Genomic DNA, 15832 nt, shown 5'->3' with positions numbered 1-15832 from the left:
GAGGGGCAGGGGCACAAGTTCCCCACCCCAGCCCTACAGCGGTGCCCCTTGGGGTTGCCAATCTGCTAATCGCACAGAACTGAACACCCTTCGCAGAGCACGGCCGGCTCTAGGGCTTTTGCTGCCCCCAAGCTCAGGTGGGGCTGGGGCTCACAGGTGGTGCTGGAAGCGGAGGGTCGGCACCTTCTCCCAGTGCCTGCAGGGGCTTTCCCTGTGTCCCTGCCGAGAAGCCCCAAGATAAGGGGCAGCCCAGCAGCCAGGGCACAGACCCAGCTGCCGGGCAGGACTCGCCCTCTCCTCCCCAGGTAGTGGCTGGGCCCGGGGAGCTCAGCGTCCCGGGGCTGCGGTCAGGGGCTGGGGGGAGGCGCGGTGCTCTCGCCCCGTCTAAGTGGCGTAGCTCTGAGAGTGCAACTGCCCCGAAAAAAAGGGAGGGCTGGGATCCCGCCCCCGGCAATGTGCTGCCCCACGCATGCGCGTGCTTTGCTGGTGCCTAGAGCCGGTCCTGTCTCTGAGGCCCTGCCCCGTCCATTCTCAGCCCCCCCCGGCCCATAGGAGGGAATCACTTGCACAGGGGGAAAGGCAGCCCCTATAAATTAAGGCTGAAGAGGCTTTGTGGGGCAGCTCTGTACCCCCTGGCCCAGGCAGCGATGTTGGCTGAAAAACAAGTGCAGGGGGCCAATAGGCCGCTGCCCGCTTAAAATTCAACCCGCTAGCCAGGTGGGTGTAGGGAGGGCGCAAACCCCGCTCCCTCCTGCTGCACGAAACCCGGACGAGCGCGGCCTGGCCCGGGCCAGCAAGCGCCGCTCGAGCCGTTCGTATGAGCCCCCTGGGGGCTGAATTCAAAGCCCACCGCCCCGGCTCGCGGCCTGCAGCTCTGAGCCGCGCTGTTAGCGCTCCAGCCGCCCAGCTTTTGCAGTGAGGCCTTGGGGGGGCTGTGCTAATTTACAGCATCCCGTCCCAGGGACGCGCGGGTGCCGCCTGCTATCAGGCCCCTACAGGCGAGCTCCTGCTACGGTGTCAATAGTCCTAGCCCCTCTCTAGCATGCACAAGCCCTGCGCCTGGGTCGACTGCCCCGCCAAAAGATTGTGACAAGCCTTCCCTTTAAAACACGGCTGAGCGCCTGGCCTCGGGCCTTAAAAGCCAACCTCCTTCACCCTCCCACCCCCCAATCTAGACACTTACATTTCCCTCACCAGCCTTAACGCGGCACCCGCCCTGCCTGCTGACTTTCCACCCATGGCTGGAGTCGCCCTCTGGCCCCCGCCTGAAGCTCAACCTCCCTCTGCTGGGGGGGTGAATTGGTCGTTAAGCTGTCGAACAGCCGCCTCCCTCGCGCTGGGGCTGCGGCCTGTGCTGGTGAAGCCCCAGACACTCGGGTCTGTTGTCACTGGCAGCTAAGGTGAGAATAACACACGCCACCCATAGGTGGTGGGACGGGATGGACGTGGCTCTGGGAATAGGGCCCATAGCATGGCCTAGATCTCACACGGGGAAATCCCCTGCTGGGCCGAGGGGCAAGTACAAAACCCAGACAGCTTCAGGCTGAAGAAGCGGGGCCCAGGTCTCATACCAGCCGCTCTGCCGAGGGCTGCATTTCCTCCTTAGGCAATAACAGCAAAAAGTGCCCGGTCCCCCTCCCATCCGGTCCCCTGCCCGTGACTGCGGTAAGACGAGAACATGATAATTTCAGTAGAGCGAACTCGGCTACTGTTTCCCCTGAAGCGAGCAATCACCAGCGCGCTGGGTTGGGGGGGCTGAACCTGCTTCCAGCCAAGTGTGCAATCTTCCCCATCATATTTTCCAGCTCTCACCCTGGGCTCCTTCCTGAGTACGCAGCCCTCCTGAGCCCACTCGTTTTAAAATGAATGACTTGCTCCAGGAGGCATTTGCCCAGCCCTGCCTGATGACATGCAGGATGGCCCCAGCACTAAGCACAGCAGAGCAATGAAAATGTTCGCACCCCGACAGGTATTTTTGTTCTAAGGAGGCTAAAAGTTTCTGTAAGCCAATCCCCAGGCTGCAGCCGTGAACCTTTCTGTCAGGGGCAGCACGTTGGCTGACGCCTGTCAGATGCTGCTGGAGACTTACACAGCAAGCTTTGGGTTTTCTGCTGCTGCTGGCCATCACCCTGGTATCTGAGCTCCTGCAAGTGTCAGAACGAGCACTCTCTGTCCATGGACCCCTGCACTGGGGACCTTCTTATTCAGCCCCCACAACCGTCCCTCCTGGCTCGTCTCTCTAAAAGAGACTGGTCTAAGCCACCAGCTCCAACCACGCCGCCCTCGGGGAAAGGCTGGAGCCAGACTTAGGCCCAGCGGTAACACAGGCCAGCTGCTGTGGAGAGTGCAGTAAAAGCGCAGGAGGGGACACCATGTTGATTTGAACCCGGAGCAAGGGTGCCCATTCCTCGCGCCCACGGCCTGGCTCGGTGGGAGGGGAGTAGCGCGTGGTAGCGCCGTCCGGCCAGTGCACACAAAGTGCTGGGGACGTTCGGGTGTACGAACAAGCTAACTGGGAACGGCAAAACGCCAAACAGCGACTCCCAAGCGGGGATGTGGCCGCTAGTTACCTGGTGTGAGCACGTCGCGCTGGTCCCGGGGCGCATCGCGGGCGAAGCTGGGGAGGGCCGGGAGGAGAGGCGCGGCACCGAGGGCTTTGCCCAGCAGCCGGGGGCCCAGGTTCAGCACTCGCACCTTCACATCCCGGCAGCAGTGGTTGATTATCCGCAGATGGACGGAAACTTTTGTTTTAATCTTTATCAGACACTTCCCCATGGTGGCCTTGGACTAGCCCACTTCGTGCAGCCTCCCCGCTCCCCTGCGCTCAGCAGCAGGGCACGGGCCGGAGCCGCCGCAGGAACTGCGGGAATGCAGGGTGAGGGCGGCAGCCGCGTCACCCAGTGGCACGCATGACCTCAATGACTGCGGTGCAGCTGACCCTGGGGCCAGCGCTATTTTGGGATCCCATGTTTCCGGGTACCCAGCTGAAGTGAGAGTGAGGAAAGGCAGCTGCAGTGCTGGGGGTGGGCGGCCTGGGGGAGCTGGGGGTTGGTTAGAATAACAGTGTTAAATGTTATTTAATTCCCTGCTTGCTTTGCCGTTGATCCTTTTGTGGCACATTTGACCGTGCTACAGCACTAAGTCCTGTGTCACAACAACACAATGGGGCTGGCCATGGGCTCCGTGGCTGGCCCCGGGCTCCAGGGCTGACCCCCCCCGCCCAGCCAGTCACACAGAAATCAACCTGATATTCGCTGTATACAAACCAATCCTTTACCTCCTCTGGGACCATCCCCACTCTGCTCAGCACCCCCTAGAACAGGGGTGGGCAAACTTTTTGGTCCGAGGGCCACATCTGGGTGGGGAAATTGCATGCAGGGCCATGAATGTAGGGCTGGGGCAGGGGTTTGGGGTGCGGGAGGGGGTGCGGTGTGCAGGAAGGGGCTCAGGGCAGGGGATTGGGGGGCAGGGAGGGGTGCATAGTGTGGGAGGGGGCTCAGGGCAGGGGGGTTGAGGTGTGAGCTCTGGCCCTGCACCGCTTACCTCGAGCCGCCCCGGGGTGGCAGCGGTGCACAGTGGGGCTAAGGCAGGCTCCCTGCCTGCCTTGGCCCCGCACCGCTCCCAGAAGCGCCCAGCACCACGTCCCTGGGGAGGGGGCAGAGGGCTCCGTGTGCTGCCCTCACCTGTGGGTACCTCCCCCAAAGCTCCCATTGGCCGCGGTTCCCCATGCCCAGCCAATGAGAGCTGCGGGGGAGATACCCGCAGGTGAGGGCAGCGCACAGAGCCCTCTGCCCCCCCCCCCCAAGGGGCTGCAGGGAGCCTGCCTTAGCCCCGCGGCACCATGGGGGTGGCAATCCCACAGGCCAGATCCAAAGCCCTGATGGGCTGGATCTGGCCTGCAGGCCGTAGTTTGCCCACCCCTGCGCTAGAATGCACTATGGGCCCGATCCTGCCTCCACTGAGGACAGCGGCAAAACTCTCTGGCTACAAGGGGGCAGGCCTGGGCCCTGCAATCGCGCTGCGTCGGAGCCGGAATACACTGGCTTTTGGGAAACCCCGAGGCCCAACAGCCTTTCCCGTAGGAGGCTCCGTCTGTATCAGTCCCCGTTCCATGCGCCAGCCTGTTGAACAAGGGCATTCTGCATCTGCAGTAGGGACTAGCTCTGCCCCAAGCTTCCCGATGCAGCTGAGTGCAGGGCTGTGTGGGGCTTGTTTCCCACGGAAAGTGTTATTTGGGCTAGGATACAGCGACCGGCAGGCAACCCTGCCCAACACACCTGTTATCCCCTGGGATTTACACCACCGTTTCCTTTCCCTGGCACCATCAGCTGCTGCCCGGGAAGGAAAGGATCTGTTTGGCCGGGATGCCTTTCCCCTCCCGCCGGAGCACAGATCTGTCTGTCACTGGGAAGGGCTGTTTTCAGCCAGCAGGCAGATATTTCAGTGAAGCCGACAGACTGAGCAGAGGCTTTGCTTTCACCCGCAGGCATCTTTTCGCTGCCCAGAACTCCCACCGAGCATCCGGGCGCTAGTGACAGTGATTCAACCGTCCCTCTGTTCGTTTTTATTTGAAAGCTGCCACTAGCTCTTGCACCACGAGCTTTGTCGTGATGGGGGAGCCCTGTGGGAACAACCCCCTCCCCTCTGCACAGGGCCAGCTAGGGTAAGTTATCAAAGGAATGCCTGGTGGTGGTGGTGGTGGGGGGGGATAGTCACGCACCTCTCATCCCCGTTAGCACAGGTTCCCAGGCTACAAGGCCGTGCACGCTTTGAAAATGCAGGGTTTCTGTTCCAAAGCGTCCCCTCCCGCCCTGCCAGCCAACCGCTGGGAGACAGCAGAGCATGGACAAGCTGTTTGCTACTGAATCGGCTTTATGTACCTGGAAGCATTAAAATACGACTAATTCCCGGGCTGCTGGGGCTAAGGTCTGGTTCTTAAGCCCCGGGCTAAGGTCGGGTGCACAAGGCTTGGGAATGGGAGCTCCCAGCAGCCTTCGGGCTAGTAAATATGACCTGGGCCAGACTTTCGCCCAGCCGGGGAGCCACCTCTCTCCAAAGTGGGCAGAAGAGAGCAACGGTCCGGGAAGGGTAAGGGCAGTGGTCGGGCAAGGGGCCCTTATCACTGCCCTGCCTATGCGGGATTCCTGTCTCTGCAGACAGGTTGTGAAGAAACCAAGCGAATTCCTAGGCCACCAGCTTGTTACACCAGGGCTAAGACTGTAAATAGCTACCAGCCACCTTAAAAGCAAGCTGCAGTTCTCTTAATCCACACAAACGTTAGCCTGACAATTCAAAACGATTGTTTTTAGTTGGTTTTTAAGTGAATCCCGGAAGAAACCTGGGAATGAAAGTCCCTCGGCAGCCGAGAAGCCAGGGCCTGATTCTGATCTCACTGTCACTGGCGTAGCTCTGCCGTCTTCCTGGGAATTTCTCTGGATTTGCCGCCATAAGAGATCGGCGTCAGGCCCGCAGCCACATTTTCAGCAGGCCACCGTCCCTGTGTTCACACCTGTGAGTGCATAGGTTTGCATGTGCAGAGCAGAATCTCCCTGCCTGGGATCTGTCTGGCACGCACAAATGCAGGTTTTGTGTGTGCAAAACACAATCACAGATGTTCCAGATAATATTGAGGGGGGCGGGAGGGTCAGTGACACTCTGTCACAAAGAGCCTGCTCTGTGCAGGCCGCTGCGCAGCCTGGTGGCCAGGTTTAAAATTAAAAAGACGTTTATATTTCATGAACTCACCAAATCCCTGGAAGACTTCCCCTCCTCCAGCTCAGAAACAGCCAAACCAACGTGATTATAAAGGTGGGGGGGAGGGGAGAAATATTCTCTGGCCAAGTCCTTGTGTATCTAGTTTTAGCTTTGAGGAAACTTTCCTAGCTGAGTGATAAACCAGCCGCTGAGAAATGGACCTCATGCTGGATTGCTGCTGGACCCTGAATTAAAGCAGGCCCAGCCCGTCTCACACCCCCCCAGGCTCTCCTAAAACCTTCACTTTCATTGTCAGAGCAGAGCAATAAAGTTCCATCTGTCACCAAAACAAGTAAAGAGCAATCAGCAGAGCAGTTCCCGTGTGAGACACGCAGGAGGCCACCATGGTGCATCGGGGACAGCCACTTCCCGGGGCATTCCACAGCCTCAGGGACTGAGTGGCAATGCTGATGGGCAGTGAGTGAACACCCCCGCCTGGTGCAGCCCCCCCACAAAAGGGAAGGAGGAGACAGGACTGTTCAGAGGAGGAAACGTACGTTGGCTCCCCCAGCTCCATCCAGAGTGCAAGTTTGCAGCCAGAACTGAAACAACTCACTCAAAGGCACCAGAAACGTGATTCATGTCGGTTACACAAGGGCCACTTTTCTGCTGTGGAGAGAGGCCCAGCTCGCTAGTTAACATGGGAACTCGGGCGTGTATTTCATGGTCTGCTTCACACCTTTTATTCCCACTCACCCTGGTGCTCACGGCTCGGCAGGTGTGGGCTCAAAGCACACAATCCAGCCGGGGACACTGGGTTTTTCTCCACTACCAGGCGCCGAGGGAAGCCAAATCCCTGGAAGCTGCCGGGGGCTGTGCAGAGGGCAGATTCCCTACGAGCCCGTAGCCATGTCTTTCCTCGTCAGAGCTGCAGCTCAGCTCCGCATGGCTGAGGGGAGCCAGGGGCAGGTCATGCAGCATCTCCGTACCCTATTGCGCACTTGGATCGTCCCCCACTCCTTGGTGCAGCAGTGACTTACTCTCGCCAGTCGGTACACATGGCAGAGAAGTGGGATGTGCGTAAGCTACAAGACCACCCTTCTGCTTTCCTCCTTTCACACCCTGGAGTCTGCTACACAAAGCAGGCAACTAGAACAGGTTTGCCTCTCCGCTGGGTGTGGGGCAGCGATGGCTGAGTGGCTAAGAGCTGCCAGGTTTGCCGGAAGTGCTTGCAGTAGCTGCAGCCAGTCATTAGCAGCAGGGTAAGTGGAGGGGGAGTCTGGCCCTTTACGGGCAAGGGAGGTAGTCTGGGGGGACAGTTACCCTGGTCCATGTGTCCAGGGAAAGCAGCTGAAGGCTGGAAAAAATAACAGGCAGTCCCAGGGAGGGAAAAAATGGGAGCAGTTAGTGTCTGGGAGAGGGAAGGTCTGGGGTCATCCCAAACCATTGTTCCATGAAGGGCACCCTCTCTCCCAGCCAGCCCCGCCGGGGAATTGGGGTTATCAGACCCACCTGCAGAGAGTCAAGGGACTGATGAGCTGGCTGGGTGGGTGACTCAAAGTCAAGGGAGAGCTGCTGTGCCTGAAAGGAAGAACTCAGCTGGGATACAACCAAGGAGGAAGGGCTGGGGCTGCGGGAGGGTACAGGCCAGGCCTGGAAACACACAGCTCCTAAAGAAGGCTGTAAACCCCTGAATCTATAAGGGGAGCTGGTTAGTATGACTACATTACCCCAAATGAAGGGGCATATTCTTCTTACAGATATTGGGTGTAAAGGGATTATTCTCAGAACCCAGGGGAAACTGAGGCAGGGTGCATACATGGCCATCCCAGGCCACAAGGGGGGGCATGCTGGGACAGCACCCATCTGCAATATGTATTAATTCAGGGTAGGGACCTGCCTTCTGCCATCTCTGTGGACCACCAGACACCCCGATAGCACAATATAAATGACCAGTCTTGGCGATCCGCAGAAGAGAGTGTGGGGAGATGCTGATCATGAAACATCACTAGAGAAACCGACGTTCTGTTCTATGGCACTACGTTTCTGTCCCTTAGACGGGAGGGCTGGGCTCGGGAGTGGGGGAAGGAGCTCCTTTGGGAGCAGTGTGGGTCTAGGCCGCTGGCTAGGAGCTCTTCAGAGCACAGCTGGCAATGGCTGGGGTGGAGAAGCAGAAGGCTGAGCAGCAGTACTGAGATGACCAGAGGAAGAAGAGCGGCTGGGTTAGGTTGGTTCCCAGGGGTGAAGATTCACAACAGGCCCTGGAAGTGTCTAAGCTGATGGGCAGGCAAGAGGCGCCTGCAGCTCCTCCTCTGGGTCTCTCCCTGCACCAACACCCTCCATTTCTAACGGGACACATGGCAAGAACCTCCGGACCACAGAACAGCAGCCAAGGCAGCCAGCCCCTGTGCAATTCGTTTGCATTAGGAATTAGGCTCTCAACCATCCAGGGAGCATGAGTCAAGCTGGAGCCAAGGGTGGACTTCGCTTGTGTTTAGCCCTGTCCTGCTCGGAGGGTTGTTTTTCCGGGCACCTCTTACTGCAGCAAAGGGGTTCACTCCTCCCCTCCCCCCCCCCGATGGCCTTGGGGTTCACTCCACGCCCCAGGGGAAAATGCCCAACCAGCGCGCCCGCTGTGCACTGACTGCAGTCTGCTCTGGCCCGACAACGGCCTCCTAGACCGGCGGGAGGGGACTGGCCAGCTGTGCCCCTCGTCCCCCTGCCCTACAGCACCCCTGCTCTGTTGCTGGGGCTCAGGCCTGACCTGCAGCAGCCCTGCTATTCCCAGCCTGGGCCGCGGCCCAGCAGACACAGCCCGGTGGCCCAGGCTAGGGGGAGAAGCCTGGGTCCCTATGATGGCAAAGGGGATGTCTGGCCTTGTGCACGACTGGCTCTCGGCTCCCTCCTCCCTCCTCCCTGGCGCCTAGCAGCAGCAACACCCAGCCGCCCCCTGACGTGCACACACCTTCCCCGCCGCCGCGTGTCAAACCCACCCAGGAAGTTACCGCTGCTCCAAGCAGCAGCCGCGTGCGGCTCGTTAACAGGCTGCATTAACCTTCCTGGGCTGAGCATCCCACCTGGCTCCTCGAAGACACACACGGCCCCATCGCAGCGGCTCCGAAGAGGAAATTAGTGGCTACGAGTTCCCAGGGAATGTTCTGGCCTCTCCATAGCTCCCGACAATTTCAATGGATTTGGCTTCCCTTGGTGCCATACGGAGCTGAAGTTGGGCTGCGTCCCCAGATCTGTGCAGCCTTGGGCAAGTCACTTGCAAAATGGCTCTTTGTTAACAGAACTAACAACCCATCCCTACCTCCCAAGCATGCAAAGCTTCATTCCTTAATGCCTGGGAATCCCGGGGAGGTCCCAGAAGGAAGGTGCCGGGACAGCAGTGGTGGGGAGGAATGGATAATGGCCACAATGGTTATCCACCACACTTGTCAGATACCGCCACAAGGAGTCTGACTAGAGCTAGCAAGGCAGGCCGGGAAGTCTCTCACCCCAAGGACAGGAAGTCACGGCCCTTCAATCTGAATATAAAATGCCAACCTTGGAGTGGGTAGCTCATGCTGGCCGTTAGCGCACCAGGCTTGTACCGCTAGGCCCCTGCACTCAGGTCGTGGGCTATGCCATAAGCACGGGCTCATTTCTTTTCTGTACATCACTAAACCTCTGCCGAGAGTGGAGTGTGCGCTCAGGAGATACGGGTTCCAGGAGCAGCCGGGGTGCTGCAGGGCCCAGGCCCCGCCTAGCAGAGTTATATGGCTTAACACAATGGAGCATCCACTGCAATCTGACACACAGTAAATCCAGTTCCTAAGAAATCCCGCACTGTTCTTCTGCACCTGAAACTTCCGTTCCACAACTGTGCTGTTTCAACTTAGCCTGCGCTGGAATCTTACGTCATGACAGCTCCTAAGCAACAAAAGCAACCTGGGAGCAGTTAAACACATCTCTAGAAAAACCCGGGATACGTTATTTCAACAATCCCTCCAGCCCCCATCTTTCCGATCAGGTTGCATGGTGCAAGAAAATACCCCTCAATGAAGGGGCTGCTGTAGTGGTTCTTATTGCTATCGTAAGTCCTGAGTCTATAAAATAAAATAATTTAAAATAAAGGTTGTTTTTCCTGATACCACTCTTCCTTATGAGATAAGGACAGCTAATGCCCCGGTGACAATTTTAGCTTTCCTATGCTATGATTATAATCAGAGTGGAGAGGAAACATTTCTGCAAATATTTGATCAAATACCAATTCAAATTGCTTGGGCAGTGTTCCTCCCCCTCTTCCATTTGCTTTCCTCAAATATTCTAGTGAATGAGTTTTCCTGCAGGAATGTTCACGGACACGGTGATTTTAGAGGAACGCTAGGGAATATGCACCAAAAGCGCCTTTTAACTAATACAAGCGAGGAACCACAGTGGAAGCCTGATTCTAAGAATTATTTGCATCCAACCAGGGACCAGGACACAATCATGTGATCTACATGTCCAATCAAAACTAACAAATACATTTGGAATATCAAATATGCACAATAAACTTCTCGTGAACCACCAACAGGCTAAGAATCATTTGCAGGAAGTTTTTGACAGATAATCTCAAATAGCAAATATATCTGAGGAATGTGAAAGCTGCTCACAGAAAATCACAAAGAGAAGCAGCAGCTAAATGAGTTGGCCATATTACTTGCTATGAATTGGTCACTCAACTCTGCTTATAATAAGCTATGAACTCATTTTTTGGGAGAATTCAGAGTTAGTTTTAGGTGAGTGGTATTAAAACCTAGGCCTCAGGTACTTCCAGCTAAGTGCACTGCCGTAAAATCCAGGGAACACCTGTTACACCTTTCATCTATCCTCTGCTGGGCAGAATTGCTACAAAGCCAGCAACCCTGTTAATATACCAGAGCCCTGATTTCTGTGGGAGTTAATGACCAAAACCATTTTTTTTTCTTGTAAGTGACTTGTAAATATTTTCTTAGTGATTAATGAAATATGTTTCCATGTAATCAATGCTCCAGCTAGCTCAGGCTCAGGGGCATTCAGCACATACAGAAACTCCTGTTAAACTCCCACGGCAGCTTCCCTGAACTCCCTAACTGGAGAGTCCAGAGGAGAGCAACAAAAATAATGAGAGATTTACAAAACACGACCGATGAGGACAGGTTGGAAGTACTGGACAGGTTTAGTCTAGAGAAGACAAAACTGGGGGTGGAGCGGTGCTAACAGTCATCAAATATGTTATAAAGAGGATCTTAATTAATTAGCCTCTTACTCCACCTTTTCATGTTCTCTGTATGTATATATCTATCTTCTTACTATATGTTCCATTCTATGCATCCGATGAAGTGGGCTGTAGCTCACGAAAGCTTATGCTCTAATAAATGTGTTAGTTTCTAAGGTGCCACAAGGACTCCTGTTCTTTCCGTAAAGAGGCTGGTGATTCATTGTTCTCCACACTCACGGAGGGTAGCACAAGAAGTCATCAGCTCAGCTTGCAGCAAGGAGATTTAGATTGGCTCTTAGGAAGAACTCTCTAACTCTGGTTACGCCCCGGAGCAGGGTCCCTAGGGAGCCCCGTCACTGCAGGGTTTCTGAGAAGAGGTTGGACAAACACGCCAGGGAAGCTCTAGGTTCACGGTCCTGCCTCAGTGCAGGCAGCAGAAACACATGACCTCTCGAGGTCTTTTCCAGCCCCACACTCCTGTGCTTTTCCCTAACGCACCAGGAGCCTCTAGGGCTGGTCCACAGCTCTCCGGTCAGAACATCAGATTGTGCCACTGGGAATTTTTACAAAATCGCATGCTATTCCCTTTGGTGCAATATATATTTATACATGTCTATACACGTATGTATGTCGTACCTACAGAGCTATGTATGTGCATAGCTCTCCGTTTGTGTATATAATATACATCATTACACAGTTAAACACCCATTACCCGAGAGTCAACTACTCCAAATAATCTGTACCCACCTTTGGCACCTGGGGTCCATATAGCTCTCTCTAACCACACCCACCCACACATTTCACTGGCGTGGGAGTCCCCTTCTTTTGACTAATGCCAAGAAGCTGCTAACAACTATTCTTGTTTCTGTAATGGAGATGAACTGCCCATTGCTGTATTTGACTAGATCCTTTGATCCTTCTTGAGCAGGCCCTTCTGAGTGGATGAGCAGCTACAGCCTCGTGGTGCTGATTGACATCTCCCCTTTACTGGTGACTGGAGCAGAGGAAAAGGGAAGAAGAAATCAGCACATACGTTGCTAGCTGGTAAGGCAGAAACATCCACTGGACTCCTAGGTGATTTCTTAATGGAAGTGAGCCACAAATGAGTGTGCAGCTGAATACCTCTGCTCTCAGCCAGGGATTCTCTGCACTAACTGGCAATTACTCCATTCAGGAGGGGACAAGGAGCATGGATCCAGCTGAAGCATCATTAACTGCACCCTGAGAGGGAGGAGAATGGGAATGGAACACCGCGCATGCACGTAAAACACAGCCAGAGTTATCCGTGCCCCGAGCTCACCTTCCATGATTGATATGTGAACAGCTCTCCGTCGAGTCCTGGGGACACTGCTGAGTCTTGGCCCATGAGTGATGGAAGGACAGCTGCGGCTAGGAACCAATCCTGCTCTATAGAAACAGAAAAGAGATGAGCGCTGACACCTAGGGACTAGTAAAAGGAAACCAAGCGAGAGGCAGAAGAGCCAGGCAGGCGCAACTTAATGAAAATGCACAGGGCTGCGCTCCCCTTGCAGGCCGCTCAGGAGCCAGGCACAGGGCTGCCAGACCAGGCGTGGAGAGCCCAGAGGCAGGACGTGGGCAGGCACGGTTTCGCTTTTGGCTTCTTTCCTGAGCTCTGCAGGCTCTGGATGCCGGGAGCTGAGAGTGGTGTTTCAAACAAGTAATTATTCACCCCCGCTCCACCCCTCCTCAAGCACTGGAGTCCCCCCACCCCTTCACACCAGACAGAAAACAACCTCCTTACAAAACTGAGAAGACCACGAGTCTCTTCCAGAGATGTGCAAAACTACGTCTTTGCGGCTCACGCCGCAGGCGCAGCGAACCAAGTGCCCGCTGTTCTGCTCTCCAGGGCACAGAGGAATCCAGGCTCCGGAGGAGCAGCCTGGGGTCAGCAGAAGTCTTGGAACTGCTGCTTGTTCAGCCCCGTCAAAAACACGTGAATGCCTGGGAGCAAAAGCTCCACCCTGAGCGTCCGGGAACAGAGCAGCAGTGCCTCTGCAGAGCTCCAGGCAAAGCAATTCTCCCCCAGATGTAAGCACCGCTCCTTGGCAGGCAGCGCTGGGGCCCCATCTGAGCTCAGTGATGTCTGGTAGGAAAAGAATAACCAACGAAAATATCAGCAGATACTTTTAGCAACAGCTGGATGGACACATGGACATTAAATCAATGAGTTCTTGTGACATGGTGGCTTGGAGCTAAAATCTGCAGCCCTTCCTCAGCTAAGCTCTCAGGGTGGTTTTAGACTAAACTAAAGCTGAGTACGGTTGTCCGGTTTTTGGTCTTTTAGGAGAAGCAAAGGCAGATGCTGGGGAAACCTTTTGCTTGGTGCACACACTACACACAGGGCCTGACAACTGAGTGACTCCGATACACTTGTGTAATGCAGCGGAGAAGCAGCTAGCAGGTATATTATATGTAGGGCCCTACCAAATTCACGGTCCATTTTGGTCAATTTCACAATCATGGGATTTTTAAAATTGTAAATGTAATGATTTCAGCTATTTAATCTGAAATTTCACAGTGTTGTAACAGTAGGGGTCCTGACTCAAAAGAGGGTTATGGGAGGATCGCAAGGGTATTGTAGGGGGTCGCAGTATTACCCCCCATACTTCTGTGCTGCTGACGACGAGGCCTTGCCTTCAGACGGTAAAAGTACGCAAGAGACCAGATTTCACGGGGGAGACTAGATTTCCGTGATGCGTTTTTCACGGCTGTGAATCTGGTAGGCTCCTAATTATATTGCACAATGAACAGAGAGCATCTCATGGAAGGATCTCCTCCCTGGCATGGGGACTGGAGACAATACAAATGATCCTGGAAGTCTCACTGTGCCTCTGAACATCCCACAAAAGAGAGTACAGACAGTGGCAACCAGAAAAAGGTTAAGAGGGCAGCTGGCAGCAGTAAGGAGAGACAACCGGAAAAGTCCAGGCCCTCTTTGGCAAAAACACCAAAAGCAGGGAAGTCAATCCTAGGATCCTGCAGCAGCTGGACTGTGGGTTTTTTTCAAAACGGATTTTCACACATAGCAAAAATGCGAGAGCTTCACTTACAGAACGACATTCTTACACGTTGTAGCTGGAACATGCTGAACAGCAATATAACCACCACGAGAACATATCTGCACAGAGTGAGACTAGACGAAGAGCGTCACTGAACGAGGCTTCAAACCCAAGCTTTTGGAAGAAGGTGGGGACTGAAGTGGGTCAGCAAAGGGCACATTGCAATCTGCGTTGGGACCATTGCAATCTGCAGCATATTGTCACGAGCAAATGTCTGTGCAAATATGAAGCTGAGCCCATATCCGCCACTCAGGGAGCCTCCGACAGAAAAAGCAACACAAGCAAGTGCACTAGAAATAGCAGATTAAAGATGAGCAAGGATCCTCATTGGACATACTGGATGACATCCTGGCACCACTGAAATCAATGCCAAGAGAACAGATATATTGGAATTGGAGAAGGTACAGAGACAGGCAACAAAAATGATTAGGGGTGTGGAAAGACTTCCATATGAGGAGAGATTAATAAGACTGGGACATTTCAGCTTGGAAAAGAGACGATTAAGGGGGCATATGACAGAGGTCTATAAAATTATGACTGGTGTGGAGAAAGTAAACAAGGAAGTGTTATTTACTCCTTCTCATAACACAAGAACTAGGGGTCACCAAATGAAGTTAACAGGCAGCAGGTTTAAAAACAAACCGAAGGAAGTATTTTTTCACACAGCGCACTGTGAAACTCTTTGCCAGAGGATGTTGTGAAGGCCAAGACTATAACAGAGTTTAAAAAAAAAACCTAGATAAATTAATGGAGGACAGGTCCATCAATGGCTATTAGGCAGGATGGGCAGGGATGGTGTCCCTAGCCTGTTTGCAAGAAGCTGGGAATGGGCGACAGGGGATGGATCACTGGATGATTCCCTGTTCTGTTCATTCCCTGGGATTCCCTGGGCTAAATGGACCTTTGGTCTGACGCAGTCTGGCTTAATAAGTCCCCAGGCCGAGATGGTATCATCCAAGAGTTCTGAAGGAACTCAAATGTGAAATTGCAGAACAACTAACTGTGGTATGTAACCTATCACTGAAACAAGTCTTTGTACCAGATGAGCGGAGGATAGCTAATGTGACACCAATTTTTAAAAAAGGCTCCACAGGTGATCCCGAAAATTACAGGCTGGTTGAAACCAGGCAAACCCGTTGAAACTACAGCAAAGAACAGAACTATCAGACACATAGATGAATATGATTTGTTGAGGAAGAGTCAATACCGCTTGTGTAAAGGGAAATCATGCCTCACCAATCCATTAAAATTCTTTGAGGGGGTCAACAGGCATGTGGACAAGGGTGATCCAGTCAATATAATGTACTTGGATTTTCAGAAAGTTTTGACGGAGTCCCTACGAAAGGCTTTTAAGGAAACTAAGCTGTCATGGGATAAGAGGGAAGGTTCTCTCCTGGATCAGTAACTGGTTAAAAGACAGGAAACAAAGGGTAGGAATAAATGGTCAGTTCTCACAGTGGAGAGATGTAAACAGTGGGTTCACTGAAGGGTCCGTACTGGGACAGTGCTGTTCAACATGTTCATAAACAATATGGAAAAGGGGTAAACGGCGAGGTGGCAAAATTTGCAGATGATACAAAATTACTCAGGATAGTTAAGACCAAAGCTGACAGCAATGAGTTGCAAAGGGATCTCACAAAACTGGATGACTGGGGAATAAAATGGCAGGTGAAATTCAACATTGATAAATGCATGGTAATGTACATTGGAAAAAATATTCCCAACTACACATATATAATGATAGGGTCTAAATGAGCTTTTACCACTCAAACGAGAGATCTTGGTAGTCATCATGGGTAGTTCTCTGAAAACTTCTGTTCAATGCACAGCA

General features: G+C 53.7%; 1 protein-coding gene across 6 annotated transcripts in view; it reads right to left on the bottom strand.

Moving 5' to 3' along the window:
• FRMD5 (FERM domain containing 5) overlaps positions 1–15832 on the bottom strand; it is a 323210-nt gene that overhangs the window by 25654 nt on the left and 281724 nt on the right. For all 6 annotated transcript variants that reach the window (XM_074966676.1, XM_074966674.1, XM_074966679.1 and 3 more), the window contains exon 13: positions 12222–12328. In XM_074966676.1, coding sequence (XP_074822777.1) covers positions 12222–12328 — 107 coding nt within the window. The remainder of the gene's footprint in view (positions 1–12221; positions 12329–15832) is intronic.

This window comes from Natator depressus, chromosome 10 (assembly GCF_965152275.1).
Source record: "Natator depressus isolate rNatDep1 chromosome 10, rNatDep2.hap1, whole genome shotgun sequence".
Lineage (NCBI taxonomy): Eukaryota > Metazoa > Chordata > Testudines > Cheloniidae > Natator > Natator depressus.
The sequence above is the reverse complement of the archived record's forward strand: the minus strand, read 5'-3'. Positions and strand labels throughout refer to the sequence as shown.